The sequence below is a fragment of the Pleurodeles waltl genome, chromosome 4_2, assembly GCF_031143425.1.
Source record: "Pleurodeles waltl isolate 20211129_DDA chromosome 4_2, aPleWal1.hap1.20221129, whole genome shotgun sequence".
NCBI lineage: Eukaryota > Metazoa > Chordata > Amphibia > Caudata > Salamandridae > Pleurodeles > Pleurodeles waltl.
The window spans coordinates 446,455,374-446,471,422 of NC_090443.1; the positions used below are offsets into that span (position 1 = coordinate 446,455,374).

Below are 16,049 nucleotides of genomic sequence, written 5' to 3' on the forward strand. Positions count from 1 at the left end.
GACAAGATGCAATCCACACCGGTGTCAGTCAGTGTCTTTTGCATCTGGGTTAGGAGATGACTGCCTCAGCCCACCTAGAAAATTTGAAGGCAGTGGCTCAGGAACAGGAAAAGTATCAGGATAGCCAACTTAGGGCCAGGGGCAAGGAGGCATGGGCTCCATGCAGAGCTTGAGCTGTAGTGAAAGCAATGGACAGGCAGTTCTATGATGGACACAGAAGTACATAGCAGAGCCTAATCAACAAGATTATGAAGAGGGTGCCGCAGGGAGCCAGTAATCCAGCTTGTGTGGAGGGCAGAATGGTGCTAGTAGAGTCCCTTAGGTAACTCACAAAAGAAAATAAGGTGTCACAGTGATATTCATAGAACTTTCTCCATGGACAGCTGGGGAATTATCTGGTTTGCACCTTCCATAGAAAAACACCAAAAAACCTACATAGTGTGGCATCGGTCTAAGTGAAGCTTCACAGGAGGCGAACTAAAAGTTGGTTTCATGGTGAAGTTGAAGATCTCAAAGCCCTGAATCTCACATCTCTGAGTGAGCATCTATCCTGTCTCATGCAAGAAGAATTTGCCCTCGAAACCAGGGAATTGTTTCCTTATAAATCCAGCATCTATGTAAGGATTGAGGGTGTAAGCGAGACCAGTTCTTGTGCTTGTTCCCTAAGATTCTGAAGTGTATCTCACAGCATTTGTAATGCATCAAATTTACTAGAAGGACGGAATGGCATCTCATCAGTGGTGACTGGTGTACATATTAGAGTAGACCCCTTCAAAATCACCAAACTTTTACATTGAGCATTTAACCTAGCTGGAGGTGAATTACTCATGTGGAAATGTGATGCCTGCTGTAGTACCTTTCCTTCAGGACTTTATAAAACTCTTTCTCTTTGTCACAGGCCACATTGCTTCTTTCTTTCGGTAATGACAGGTCTTTAGAAGGTTACTGGTATACTAAAAACTGCAGCGGTACTGAGAAGGTACTCCCTGGCACATGGAGGTAGTGGGTTGTCAGGGTGACATTCTGTGGGATCATCTGGGATTTCCTTGGAATGAGCGGGTCGAGTGGGTGCCTAAGGTTGCTCCCTGGAAATAAGTTAAGGGTGGCATCTTTGGTTCACCTCCTGAAACTATACTGTAGTCCCTCAGCTTTGGATCAGTAAGATTGACCAGACAGTTGTCTTGCTTCATGGCTTACAGGAACTGCTGCTAACAACTATGGCAACCAAATGATGCCAGGTGTGACACTGGAAGGAAGAGGTCACCAGGAATGAAAGCCTATGAAAGCAAAGGCATGTCTGAGGTGTTATTTATTTCACACAGTTTGCTACAACTAGGACAGACAGATCTGTAATCGGCGATCATTTTAAAGACATTATATTTAGCAATTTAGTGCCAGGACACCTCTTTTTTTGGATAACCTTACGCTTTATACATTTCATTCATTTTGTCATGTAGGTTTTTGCCGGATATGGCTACGCCACACCTTCGATGGTGTCCCTTCTACCGCACTCTCACCCAGAGCAGAACAGCATTCTATGAAAGTTAGCCTAGCCCAGAGGTGGGTTATTCAGTACACATGTTTTTGTTTTAAGACGTTCAAAACTTCTAAGCCTTCACTTTTCAAGGGAAATCTCGGACAGTGTCATACTTTATTAAACTAAAAGGACAGATTAATGATAAAAAGAATTTTGATTGTAAGAAACTGCAAATTGAAGTTATTTTTTTCAGTGTGATTTTGGCTTTTATATTGTAATTGGTTTGTATCCTATACTGTATGAACCAAATTCTCTCTAGCCATCACTGCAAAATACAAGAAAGTACTCCAAGCTGAACAGGGTTATCGGGCAATGATGGGGAATTTGGGGTAGAGTGTTTTATGACCTTTCTTGCAAGTGATGGCAGAGTATCAGGCTTCATCATGAGTGGGGTGGTGTATGAAGGCTAGGAATTGAAATATCTATTGTCAGTTGTTCATATTTGAATGCTGATTTGTAAATATATACCCCAGTTGAACAAAAGATGTTTGTTGAATACACATAGGAAGATTGACTTTGTGGAAAAAAAGCAGTAATGTGGACTTTAATGCCCTAAGAACAGTTGATGGATGTTATGCTGAACAGTGTCAAACATTCACCCCCAGTCACAGATCTGGCCTAACTGCATCGTTTTTTTGCTTGCCATGCCATTCCAGTTTGGACCCAACCTAGCTATATGCAAATCAGCCTAGACTCTGCTGCACAATGGAACAGTCCAGCCGAACTGCCAGACCAGGTCCTCCCAGGATCAGAAAAACATCCTGGAACCGGTTTCGGGGTATCACCCCTCATCAGCCTGGATAGCCTGAATCCGGTGGCACAGCGTGCATTGGACCCACGTCTGGACATACCCTTCCCAATGGATTTAGGCACAGATCTTAGACTCGGGTGAATGTTTGACATTGTTCAGCGTTCCGTCCAACATCTGTTCTTTTTCTATATAATGCCCTTGCAGGTTGAACTTCATCACATGCATGCACAAAATGGAGGTCACGGAGTCTTTCTTGAGCATCCCAGGGCAGCTGCTGAATTTTTACTAAAACAAACACCTGAACTTACAAAATAAAATGTCACCTCTTCCATGCGCATTACTAATGCAGGTCCCTTCTTACAGAGACAAACCTTTAGCTGTCTCAGAAGTACAGCGACTCTCGTACGTGTCCAGAAGAATACACAGAATTTCAGACCCAAACGTTAAGTACCTGTTTTATCAACTTCGGGCAGAAGGCGCAAGAAAATGGGCCGAGCATAGGGAGGCAGCACTTTCTGCAGCTGCTGGTACAATGCGTTTGTGTTGAGCTTCGCTTCTGGATCTGCAATCGCTGCCATGCCGGCCTTCCCTTCTACTCCTAAAAGAAATAGATTGGAACAGGAATTTGGATTTAGACAGTGTTCCTCACCACACACAAGGACGAGAAAATGGAGGTCAGAGAAAAGGCAGCTTCTACTGGAAGGCACAAACTCATGAACCAGGCAGTGGAACTAAGCAAGATGAGGAAATGCAGTAGAGTGGGCTAACATCCTGCAACACGTAACACATGCTCTCGCTTCTCATACCAGGCACCTGTCTTAAATGCAACCCTTGCTGTGGAGCTCCCACGCCGGTTTGTATTCTGATAAATGTTTGGCGTTACTTAAATATTTTCGCCTTAAAACCTGCCTGCCTCACTGGGTTATTTCTTCCACTACAAGCATTTGAAATTTGGGCACACTCACCCTGCAAGCAGTTTCTGATTGGCTTCAGTTCACAGCAATCAATGTTCCAAAATGGCTGCCAACATGAAATAAACAGAGAGGAGGTTGTGGTGAATCCAGCGTGAGAAGCTCATCCGGAAGCGTCCTGGCTTGCAAACAACCCAAGGATATAAGGGGGTCCACATCATCCCCATGCGCTCCGTGCTACTTCTCAGGAATTATCTGCATGCCCCACAGCCACCCCTTTTCACGCTCCGCACTGGTTAGTTTCCCATGACCGGCTGCTTCCTTTTCAATATCACTTACTGTTTTAGCACTGCTGTGCCAATCCAGTTTAATTTCCAGGTCACAGTCGAGTGTCCTCATCAGGTACTCCTCTGATTTTAGACTGTCGGCTGAATTCATGTGATTCATAGACTGGGTATGCGTGGGCACATGTCGACAACATGCATCTATGTGCAAAAGCACGGCTCAGACTCTGCAAACAGCAGGACTCAGGATTCTTCCTGCTCAAACCAGCTGATGGAATCATCTTCATGCGGGCTTTGGATAATCTTCGTTTCCTTTCGTGGGAAAATCCTGATCTATACAGCAAAGCAGATTTTTTCTCTACTTGCTCTAAATCCTGAAATCACTTCCAATTATCCCAGGATAATTGCCTTGATGGATTCCACCAGATAGGCATTAGCTGTCTTTAGAGATTGGAGAGGAAAGTCTTTATTTACCAAATGCGGGTGAAGGATGAATACAGATTGTTGGATGTGGCTTTCTGCCAGCTTTTCAAGAATGTCAAAGAAAAAAAATCGAGCGAGAAGAGACTGTTTTAAGAAAAACACATTTACCTAGCAAGGGAATACACAAGATGCCTGAACTTTGGAAGACAAAAGGGACCTCGATGGTTTTAATGAAAACCAAATTAAAACAAGCAAATCGGGTTACCCAGAGGCAGCCCTTGTGACTAGGAAGGGGGACCTTAGGAGCATGTATATCCAGAAAGCAGACAGAATAAAATCAAGAGACTCAAAGAGCAAAGTGGAAACATCCGGCAGTGGGCAGGGAAAGATATGCAAAAGTTTTTCGCCAGCTCACCATTACAAATAGGTAAACTTGAAGGAGTGCTGTAAACAACGGCTTCTCATTTGAAAATCCTAGGGCTATCACCAGAAGTGCAGGTACTCGTGTCACAGACTTTATACAATCTTTCCAATAGAAAAATGCAAATACTGAAAAGTAGGGTCTTATGCACTGAATAGGAAGCTGATGCACCTTTCTGGGAAAGCAATCAGTACAGGTTTAATGGAGACTAGGACTGCTTTTCTCATTATAAAGAAGCAGATGTGAAAGATAGGGTTTCATGAACAATGGTCAAAAGCAAAAACATGAAAACGTGTTAGCCGATTCCACCTTTTCACTCAGTTTGGATTCTTCCTTTCTGTGTCACAGATTTCTTCTCACTCTCTCTGGGGTTTCTTACTCACTCTCCTCAGAGATCTTCACTTTTCGCTCCCGATTTGAAATTGCACATACTTCCAGTAGCCTACAGTGCTCCATGTCTTCGCTGCTTGCTTTTTACTAGAAACATTCCTCGCACATGAATACAGAACACAGACCCTTCTTTTTATGTAAAAGAAGCACCTACAGACCTCACGACTGCACCTGAGATGTTGGTGAATTCTGTGCTTCTCTACTGTTCAGGGTCTAGCTCAGGCCCCCCCCCAGAGTCCTCCCAGACATTCGTGTCAGTTACCTGGCACCTCCACTCCATACACAGCAACATCCGCCTGGTTGAGAATATGGCTGAGTGTCCCTTCCACTTCTGTGGTGGACACGTTCTCGCCTCTCCACCGGAAAGTATCGCCGCTTCGATCTTTGAAATACATGTAGCCGAGCTCGTCCATTACCAGCACGTCACCTGAGAGAGTAAGGAAATACACCACAAGCAACTGAATAGTGAGAACACACTAGAAACAACTGAATTGTGAGAGCATATTACGCACACTGTACATAATATCTTTCTATGCTAACTAATCTTTCTGTCCTCTCGGGCCTCATCCTCTCTGAATCCACTCTACTTTTCTGCTTTCTCTCATTGTCCTGCTCTCTCATTTGCCTTCCACCTCTCCTATGTTCTTTTCATTTATCACTTTAGTCCTTTTGGATACGATAATTCTTCTTCGTACGGATAGCTGCTTAGTTTTTAAACTTTGGATATAAGTAACCTTGGGCCTGATGTACGACCTTTTGTTTTGCGACTTGCAGTTTGCTATCAGTTTGCAAGTCACAAATTGTGTGTTGCAAAACAAAATCTATAACTGTGAACAACACTGTTTGTGATTCTCAAATAGGTAGCAAGAGACCTGCCTCATTAAAATTCAAGAGGCAGGTCGCAATTTGCGACCCATTTGGGAATGGCCGCATTCACAGGGATGGTGGCCTGCAGGGGTCAGCAGACCCCCATGTCGGTGACTGCTTTTCAAAAATGCATTTTTTTTTTTTTTTTTAAATGGAGCCTGTTTTCCTTAAAGGAAAACGGGATGCACTTAAAAAAAAATGAAGTTTTCTTTTCATTTTTTCCAGAGTAGGGACCACTGTCTACTCTGAAAAAATATTTTCACATACACTCACAAACAGGAAGAGCTCCCTTGTGGACCTCTTCCGTTTGCCAATGCGTTGACACCAATTTGAAATTGGTGTTAACTGCAATTGTTTTGCAACCGCATTCACAGTCACAAAACAATCGTACATACCAAAGCGACTCGCAATTAAAAAGGGATACCACCGGGCCCGTCCCTTCCTAATTGCAAGTTCCCTATCTTGCGAGTCAATAACTAAGGGCCAGATGTAGCAAGCAGTTTTGCCCATTCTGTGTCTATGGGAAAATGTGTTCGTACATATGGCCATAAGTACCTACCCACAAAATAGGGATGGCACATCATACATGGCCATATTGCAGGCGCAAAAGGGGTCATACATTGGGCCTCTGCTTTTTAATCTTGGCTCTCACTTAGCCGCACTGTGTGATGCTGGCAAATTGCTGCATTTACTTGTTCCTTGGTAACAAAGTTCTCAATAACAGGCAGAATGCTATCATGGAATCTGACATTTGTAACTGAATACATTCTCTTCTTGATTCTCTTTGTTCTACCCCCTCTTCCTCACTTGTAAGATATTGCTTTTTTGTGTTATAGTATGCTTTGAGGGGTTCTGAGTTTCTATCCCACACTACCTCCCTGAGTAAGCCTTGGACTAGTACTTCACTACCTTGTGATGGTGAAGTGCTAAAGATAAGTACTTAATGCCTAGTTTGGGTCCAATAGTAAATTGGCCCTAGGTACCAGAGGTAAAAACTCCATTAGTCACCTTTGGATCCCAGTAACTGTTGATTGCCCTGGGAACACCCACAACCCATTTTCCACATTCCCATATAACTGCAGTGGCGGTGCATTCTTATTGCCCACTGGCCCAGAAGAAACCAGTCCTGCTACTGTCAATCTCCCCAAGAATGCTCTTGCTGCAGTGCCAGAAGCCCGAGCACCTGCAGTGCTGGTCTCTGCTGAAGAAACAGCAATAGCACATTGTGCCGCCCTCCTCGTCTAAACAAAATGATGTATCTGGGTGTGGAGTGGCCTGGTGGGTGGTGAGTTTTGCAGAAAACAATAAAACTTTTGAGGCGTTGTGGAATGCTCTCTGCCTCACCTGCCGCAGAGATCACATTCTGAGTGATACTTGGCTTCCTCTTTTGAGCCACTGCCACTCCCCTGCTCAGTGTGGCGACATCAGTGAGTGGAGTCTGAGCTATGATATGCTGGTTTACCTAGTGTGCGAGTATGGTACTCTTCTACACATGCATGAGTATGTGCTCTTCAGCACATGTAAAGTGAATTAACTGTGTCTGGTTGCAAATGCACTGCTCCCTACACACTTTTACTGTACCGCACATGCACCCTGCGGCTGAAGGGTGCAGTAGGAGGCTGGCCTGGTGTGTGGTGAGCACCTGTGGTGTTATCACTTTATACCAGGTGCAAGTATCCCCTATTCGTGAGGTGGTGTTCTGTGTCTAGGAAGCCAGGCTCTCTAGAGGTAGCTGTGGATGATCAGCCAAGGCTTATCTAGGAGACCGACATAGCTCTTGCAATACCACTATAGTCACACAGCACTTACACACATGGAAGAACCACATAGTGTTACAAAAATAAAGGTACTTTATTAGGGTAACACCAATACTAGAATACTGAATAGGAAGTCTCCCAACTGGAGGTAAGTAAACACACTATTATATACACATTAGCAATCAGTAAATAGCATAGAAAGCAATAAGTATTGCTAAGAGCAATAGCAAATAGTGAGGGCCCAAACATATACTAAAAAATGGAACATGAAAGGCAGTGGCCCACCCAAGGAAGTGGAATCAGTAGAAGGGAGCTGAAGGAACTAGGAAGCCCAAGAGGTGATTACCAAAGTGACCCCCCTGCAACCATGAGAGCCAAGGTAAGTGCCTGGTTTTCCCCAAAACCAAAAGGAGGACTTTGGAAAAGGATTATGCAAGACCCAACCAAGACTGGAAGAACCCAAAGGTGGATCCTGACAGAAGAGGACCTGCAAAGGAAGGGGACCAATTCCAGTTCGTGATGGAGTGTCCGGTTGTGGTAGGAGATACTACCCACCCTTCTGTCGATGCAGGACCAGGTCGACGGTGGACGAAGATGGTCAGTAGTGCAGCACAAGAGACGATGCAAGTGATGTTCCATGTCAGTGGTCGAGATGCTGTCAGTTAGTGGTGCAGGAAAACCACCAACAAGCCTTGGCAAATGTTAGAGACAGAGAAGGAAGTTTGCAAGGCTGAAGAGGACCAGTAATGTCCAGGGGATTCAACCCAAGAAAGGGAGTCCGGGGAGATCCTCAGCATCTGGGAGAGTCACAAGAAGGGGAGGCAGCCCCCACAGGCAACCTACTGGCAGAAGGCACAGGAGTTGCAGTGAGGTCCACTCAGCATGCCTGAAGAGGAGTCGGACTTGGCTGGAGCAGCAGGCAGGAGACTGTGTGCTCTGCAGGAGGGAGTGCTGGAGGCCGGAGCTACACAAAGCCTGAAGATCCCTTGGAGGAGGAACAAACAAGCCTTGGTAGCTGCAAGAGTCGTGGTGCACAGGGCACTGTCCTGCAAGGAGAGGCAAGGGCTTACCTTCTCCAAAGTGGGACATGTAGTAGAGAGGATCAAGCGCACCACTCCAGACAACCACCTGTGATACAGGATCCAAGCAGCTCCGGAGGAGAGAAGATCTACGCATCCAGTCATCCTTGCAGTTGGTGCCTGCAGATGCAGGGGAGTGATTCCTTCACTCCAAGGGAGATTCCTTCTTACTTCTTGTGCAGGCTGAAGACTTGCCGCCCTCAGAGGATGCATAGCTGAGAAAATGTTGGGTCCAGTTGCATTCCCAGTGGCCAGAAGATTAAGTAAACGATGCAGAGGTGTCCTGTTGGAATCTTGCACGTAGAATCTAATGACACACCCAAGAGGGAGACCCTAAATAGCCCAGGAAGGCGGATTGGTCACCTTGCAGGGTGACCGCCTACCAGGAGGGGGCTGTGAAGTCACCTACCTGACCTGGCCACTCGGATGCTCCCAGGGGTCTCTGCCCACCTTGGATTCAAGATGGCAGAATCAAGTGGCCATGTGGAGGAGTTCTGGGTGACACCCCTAGGGTGGTGATGGACAGGGGAGTGGTCATGCCCCTTCCTTTGTCCAGTTTCATGCCAGGGCATGGACTGGGGGGTAGGGCGGGGAATTTCCTGGACTGGTGCAAACCAGTTTATGCAAGGAGGGTGTCAAATGTGCCCTCCAAGGCATACCGGTGGCTTGGGGAAGCTACCCCTCCCAAGCCTTTGTAACACCTATTTGCAAGGGAGAAGGTGTTACCTTCCTCTCCCACAGGAAATCCTTTGTTCTGCCTTCCTCTGCCTGTCTGAAGGGTGGCAGCAGCGCAGGCTACCTGGAAAACCCCAGAAGAGTAGTAGGAGCAATGCTAGGGGTCCTCTAAGGAGCCGACAAAGTGCATGGAATCATAACACCAATGATGGCAACAGTATTGGGGTATGATTCCAACAAGTTTGATACCAAACATGCCCAGGTTTGGAGTTACCATTATGTAGCTGGACACAGGTGACCTGTGTTCAGTACACAGGTAAAATGGCTTCCAGGCACTTACAAAGTCCAGTGTAATGGAGCTGGAGTGTGTTGGGGCACCTCTGCTCATGCAGGGGTGCCCTCACACATAGGTACCTGCACCCGCCTTCTGGGCTAAGAGGGCCTACCTTAGGGGTGACTTACAGTGACCTGGTGCTGTGACCTTTAGTGAAAGGGTGCATGCACCTTTTTACGCAAGCTGCAATGGCAGGCCTGCAGACACATTTTGCATGGGCTCCCATGGGTGGCACAATACATGCTGGAGCCCATAGCCCCTAGTGCTCCAATGCCCTGGGTACCCAAGTACCATATACTAGGGACTTGTATGGGGACTCCAGTATGTAAATTGTGTTGTGTGCAAAGTTCAAAGCAACCAAATTTAGAGGGAGCGAGCACAATCACTGGGGTCCTGGTTAGCAGGATCACAGTCAGAACATACTGACAGAAGCGAAAAGTGGGGGGTAACCATGCCAAAAAGAGGGTATTTTTATACAGGCGCTTTGTTAAAGTGCACACCATGTGTGCACCGAGGCAGATAAGCTGGAGGGACAACACTAAACCCAACCTGTTCCGCGTATTTTATGGAGGTAAATTTTCCCTGCAAGAGGGCTTGTGGGGCAAGGCGTCCACTAACGGTCTCTTGGCAAGAGTTATTGAAAGTAAATGAATGGGCATCATAGGCCATCTGTGTCCCATCCATTCCTTGGACAGCGAGATTAGAGAAAGCACACCGTCAAGGAGCACCAGTTGAGCAGGAGGACTGCGCTTAGGAATGATAGTTCCAGTGTTGTTTACAGAGTAAGCTGTAATCTACTGTTAAATAGGTAGCCGCGTACTTTGTTTTATGGCCTCAACAAAACATAAAGGGACTGTTATAGTCCTTTTAGTGGAAAAGCACAACATCCTAAATACCAAGAGCCCTTTCTCAACCCTCACAAGCTAACACAGTCCCAGCCACACAATACCAGATATATTCTTCAGCTCCTTACATAAGCTCCTTTTATAAGTTGTCATGTGAGTTGCCCACACTGAAGGACTAGTTACATGAACTGTGGACTGTAGGGTACTTTATTCCCAGGTATACCTAGCATTTCAGGTTAATCTCGCCCATCCCTACACCCTTTCGACTGACTGTCTTAAAAGAACTCGTTTGTAAACTATAGACATTATTGATAAACCAAAACGTGGGGCTTTCTACAGCTCTGCTACGTTTAGTACAAACACAATGATGAAATGTATTTGGTTAGAGTTTGTAACTAAATAGGAGTAGAGTTCAGCTGAACCAAGGTCCCAGTGCATTTTACGCTCCAAGTTCAGCACAGAGCGTTGAAAACCACTCCCATTGTCCCTTCTGCATCTTTTCTGTAATGCTCAAAGGGCAGTGGCTGCTGGTTCATATTAGCTGTTTTAAAGTCAATAAATCAACACTTGCAGGTTTTCTTCTATGATTGGCCATTAGCAATCCCTACTGTTGTCACTATCAAAGTCTTACCGACGACATTCAAGCAACTCACCCTGTGGTTTTCAGACTAAAATCACTTTACAGGATATTACCTTAGAACTGTCATCTCCAAAGTTTCTCTCTCTAGACCAATCAATGACAGACTTTCAGGACAACCTTAAACTCCATATATCATTATGCTTTAGATTAAATGTCTGTACATTTATTTTAAACGGATAGCCTAAACATTTGGTTTGGCCGAAGGCACTCTTAGTACTAGGTAGGTGCTATTAACACATAGCAGCTTCTACAGTCCCCCTATATTATACAGACCTGCTTATATGTGGTATCTAACAGTACATGGTTCCTATATGTATTATTTAATTACAATTGTGTATTTATAAAGCTCACTGTGGTGCAAAAGGTCCATTTCATTGGTATATGACAATGGAATTAACATCACTCTGCAAGATATAGTTTAAATTGACAATACAAAAATAGACGGTGGTAATTTGCGTTAGAGAATATGTTTATTACATGATGTGCATGGAATAATTTGTTCACAAGACGTAGAGTGGTAAGATGAGGTGATGCCTCAGTACTCCAAACAGGGATCAATGTGTGAACTAATAATACAGGTGCTCAACATGTATGTATAAGAACAAATTCTGACTGCAAGGCAAATACAGTCGTAAATACGGTCGGAGAAGGCTGGTCTGGTCACCAAATGGAGTCATTTCCAGGCAAAAGAGCAGTCCAAAATGAGAGCAGCTAACATCAGCGCTCATGTGCGACACTTACATGTGGCTCCGTTCGTCGCTTCCGGAATGCAACAACATTGGTACGGAGCTGCACGATGCCACAAAATGGTGCACAGGAGCACCACTTATAATTTCCAGATTCAGGTTGACACCTGGCGAATATTCACATGGTGAGGAATCTGCAGCTAGAAGTGTCCTTCAGATTGAATATCAGTCGAATATTAGACTCGACAATGCCATGAATATGTGGGTCTTCATCAGGACGGGTGGTGGGGCTACAAGACAGTTAGGATAGCACCAAAATGGGCGAGGATCCAGTGATTCACTGAGCTGCATTGTGGTGAAGGATCACCTGAAACAAAGATACATCTAAACCACTAAAAGAGAAACTAAATTAAAATAGAGCGTACATGGGAGAAGGTGGTCCAGGAGGCAGCTATACCTCGCTATTCGAGTACCACATACAGTTGTAGGCACAACTACGCTCAACAGGATCTTAATCTCTTCCATTGAGACAATCTCCCTAGAAAAGCCCAGTGAAAGCCCATTTCATCTTAAGATCATCAGTCGTACGCTAGCAGTTTACACTCTTCAAAGCATTATCACTACATAGCTGTTTCTAAGCGGCAGTCAATTCACAAGTAGGAGTGGGTACCCGAGCCTCCGGGGAGCCCGCATCTGAAGACTGCGGTTGACAGATGCAGGAGACTACTGTCTGTGTAAGTTTTGAATACGATCTTCACAAAAGAAAGGCCCTCAGGCCTCTCTATTGTAGCAAGTAAGATTCATGTGTTTTCTGTTGTCTCTTCTTGTCCGTTTTTTCTGGGTAAATTATGACTTTTTCTTCCTTTGCTTTCCGAAGACTTCAAGAAGACTGCTCGAGCTGCCATTGTTGGTGATAGCCTGCATTACAGAAATTACCTTCACATAGATATAGCTGAAGACCAAATTAATCGACTACAGATGGTTCCAATTCAAGCTACTAGGACTGTCTCCTTAGCACAGGACTTTGCTACAGACAAGCCTTTATAACAGAAGCTTCATTGGTGCGTGGTTAAAAAAAAAAATAAAAAAAAAAACACACAAGGTCATTTTGAAAGTCAAATGTCTTCTACATACATGTCTTTACAAACCATTACCTACCGTTAAGGCCCAGCTAAGTGAATGGACCACTGACAGAATATCAGAGACTGAAATAATGTGTGCACATAATATTGTGCAGAAAATATCGAGGACCAAAACATCAAGGAGGTATTTACAAACAGGTAAGTATAAATGTACTAGTTTTAACTCCATATCTACATGACTTGAAGATATCTATATCGTCAAAGTACATTTATGTGGAGTTCTACATAGTAAAGCTTTTCTTACCTATAGAAATTTACCTTCAGAATATTTGTGTCCTTGATATTCTTCACACAATACTTTGGTCACAGTATTTCTCTTTCAGATATTCTGTCTAAATACTAAGTACATACCTCAGCACTATGTTCTTTATGTACCTTTCTCCAAGTTAATAAAACTATTTGGCGGGGAGGGGTGGAGAGGAGGTGGATGCCTCTTCAGTACTTGCCTCCAGGTTGTGGAATGGGCAGCCATCGGACCCAAAGCCCATCACTTTCCACCTTCACTTCAAGAAGAAACTCAAATGATATCCCTTCTGGAATTGTTATTCTTTTAGTCCCTGTTCTGTGTTCGGCGTTATTGCTTTCAGCACCATGAGAACCCCCGGTAAAAAAGCATTTACTAAATTCAATACATGACACGGAGGACACAGTAACACAGTCTCAGAGACTTTGTATTTAGGCAAGCTGAAACTATCAAGGTGTCACATTATGCCGAGACCATGAGTGACTCACCCTGGGACATTTGATTAAAGAGAAGGCGATTGAGGCTGTCTCTTGGACACACGACCACGATCTAAGTAGATGAAAGCCCGTAGGACCAATTAGAACAAGACTAACAGTGGTGCATGGTCCACATGGCATTTAAAAGACGTTCTCCCAGTAGACAGAGGTGTTCGCTTGATTTTTTTTTTTTTTTAAATGCACAAGCCCAGCCTCATGACAAAGGGCACAGTCATGAGGGGAGTGATGTGACTAAAGCACAAGAGGTCTAGATGACATGAAAATAGCTTTGTCAGGCATGAGGGTACGACACCAAAGGCACGGCCCGTGGGAGAGGTGGAGATTCACCGTCACAAAACTCTGCACGACACAAGAAGCAAAAGCAGAAGAGAGTCCAGAAGAAACATTCTATGGAAGAAAGTAAAGACAACAGCAGGAGATGGTTCATAGAAAGCGGAATTATTTTGACTTAAGAGACTGTCTATTGGATACTCCGAAAGATTGCCAGTCACACTACACTGCGGCATCCATAGAACAGAAGACAATACTGGAAGAGTTCTTAACAGACGCATGGATGCATAGATCACACGCTACACCATCTATGAAACGCATAAGACAGGAAGACACTGCAGAATACTGACCCTGTAACACAATAGTTGACACAGTGGCTTAATTCTGCCTGGGGACACATTAAAAAAAGAGGTCATCTAAAAATAGACTCGTCTGTGAAATCACGAGACAAAGCCAACTAGCACCACATTGTCCATCAGATTCACAGATATTAAAACAGAAATTATAGTAAACATGGGTATTCAGTTTAGTATTTTAACAAACAGATAAGGAGGCATAACAGTGACATCACATATGTAGAGTTGCTGGGGTGTGAAGACGAATGCCCTGAACTGGACAACTCATTGAAAAGGTTACCTGATAAATAGGCACTGTCTCCTTTTTCAAAAACATTGAACGCTATCTTCTTGTTGGTGGCTGCCTGGTTCGTGTAGCCATCAAAGCGTCGCAGCGGATCCTGTTGATTGATCCTCCCAACCAGAAGGCCTGCTTCCCCTAGAGAAGGTCAACAGACTGCGTCAGAGATGCTGGAAATGCAAAACAACTTTGCATCCTCAGCAATAAGGTACATCACATCTCCTGGCTTCCATCATTTAATCATGCACTAAACTAGACAAGAGCTACTCTTCAACCCAGCCATACCCACTCCCAAAGCCCAGGAGTAGTTCCCAAAATCGAGTTGTTGTTGATGAAAAAGCATGGCCAAAAAACAGCCATTATTCTTACCATGGAATGCAAAATACAGCATTTACAAATCCATGAACACTTATTTAAAGATTTCTGAATGACCGGCGCTTTAAATGGGCCGGTACTCTCCGGTACTGAGTACCGGCACTTCTTTATTTTGAGAGGGAGAGTACCGGCATATCTCAAGAAAAACGTAATACTTTTAATTGGAGAGTACCGGCACTTCTCAGAAACAAGCAGGTAGTCTGGCACAGAGTACCTGCACTTTAATTTTCCAGCTAAAGCACTGTGAATGGCTGCCTGTGGAAACCAGTGGTTTTAGCTACCGAAGACTGACTTTTATAAAGGAGCTCCTATTGCTGACAGTGGAAGCCAGCCAGTATAGGGGCAACAAATCATTACAGCTTCTAGTGACTTCTTCCAAAGCAGCTCATACTGCTTTCAAAATCTCTCCTCAGATCCACTCAGGACAAATCCTAAAGTCCACAGCCTCGAGCAAGGCATCACTTTGTAACAGTTGTCAATGTTTCACCCTCAAAAAACAGTACTGCAGCTCCCGCAAACTACACCTCACAAATAAAAATCACCCCATCACCTTGGAGCAGCCTCTGCAAATCGGTGAGATTTAAAGCATCACTGCATCCCCTAAAACAGGAGACAAAAGTCCCGAAGTATGTGCACCCCATGTGTCGCCTGAGAATCATAGGCGTGCATCTCAGAGTACATTACAAGGCTAAGGAGGGCAAATTTAAAGCTTTGAGTTGTCAAAACCCCAAGTTGGCTGCCAAGAATGCCAGGCAGGTGCTCCGGGCTAGCTTTTAGGATCGCTCATGGACGGTAATTGAGCACAGCTAGGATCATTGGGACATCCCCACAACACTTGGAAGGGGCAATATAGGGTCTGTATGTGTTGGCTAAGGCGGTCTCCTTTTACCTGTGCGCTGATAAGCCCACTGGAGTGAACCCCCTTTCGGATACATTACTGCGATGTGCGAATGTCCTGGATCTTACCGGGCTGGCAGGAAACACAGATTCCGTTGGAGTCCCGAATCAGGTCCATTGTGTCCTCGTTCACCTTCACCAGGCGAATCGGATATATGTTTGGCAAAATCCGGCTATTAAACCCGCAGGCTCCCACCTGGAGGGACAGGGGTTCCAAGAGCAGAGAGCACACCCATTAAATACGAAGCCACACAAACTAGAACAGCGCTGCAGACTTAGTGAGCCAACTTCCTACAGGAAGAACCCTGCCCGCCCCTCACCGTGGCACTGCCCCCTCGCTGCGATATGCCTCATAGCACCAGCCCCTGTAACAACCAGACTCCAGTAG

General features: G+C 45.0%; 1 protein-coding gene across 1 annotated transcript in view; it reads right to left on the reverse strand.

Annotated features, from left to right (window-relative positions):
• The window catches only part of SLC27A1 (solute carrier family 27 member 1), a 125,988-nt gene that overhangs the window by 14,392 nt on the left and 95,547 nt on the right, over positions 1-16,049 (reverse strand). The window contains exons 8-11 of the mRNA XM_069231743.1: positions 15,731-15,857; positions 14,390-14,527; positions 4,980-5,144; positions 2,740-2,886 (exon numbers count right to left, since the gene is read on the reverse strand). Of these exons, the coding sequence (XP_069087844.1) occupies positions 2,740-2,886; positions 4,980-5,144; positions 14,390-14,527; positions 15,731-15,857 (577 nt within the window). The remainder of the gene's footprint in view (positions 1-2,739; positions 2,887-4,979; positions 5,145-14,389; positions 14,528-15,730; positions 15,858-16,049) is intronic.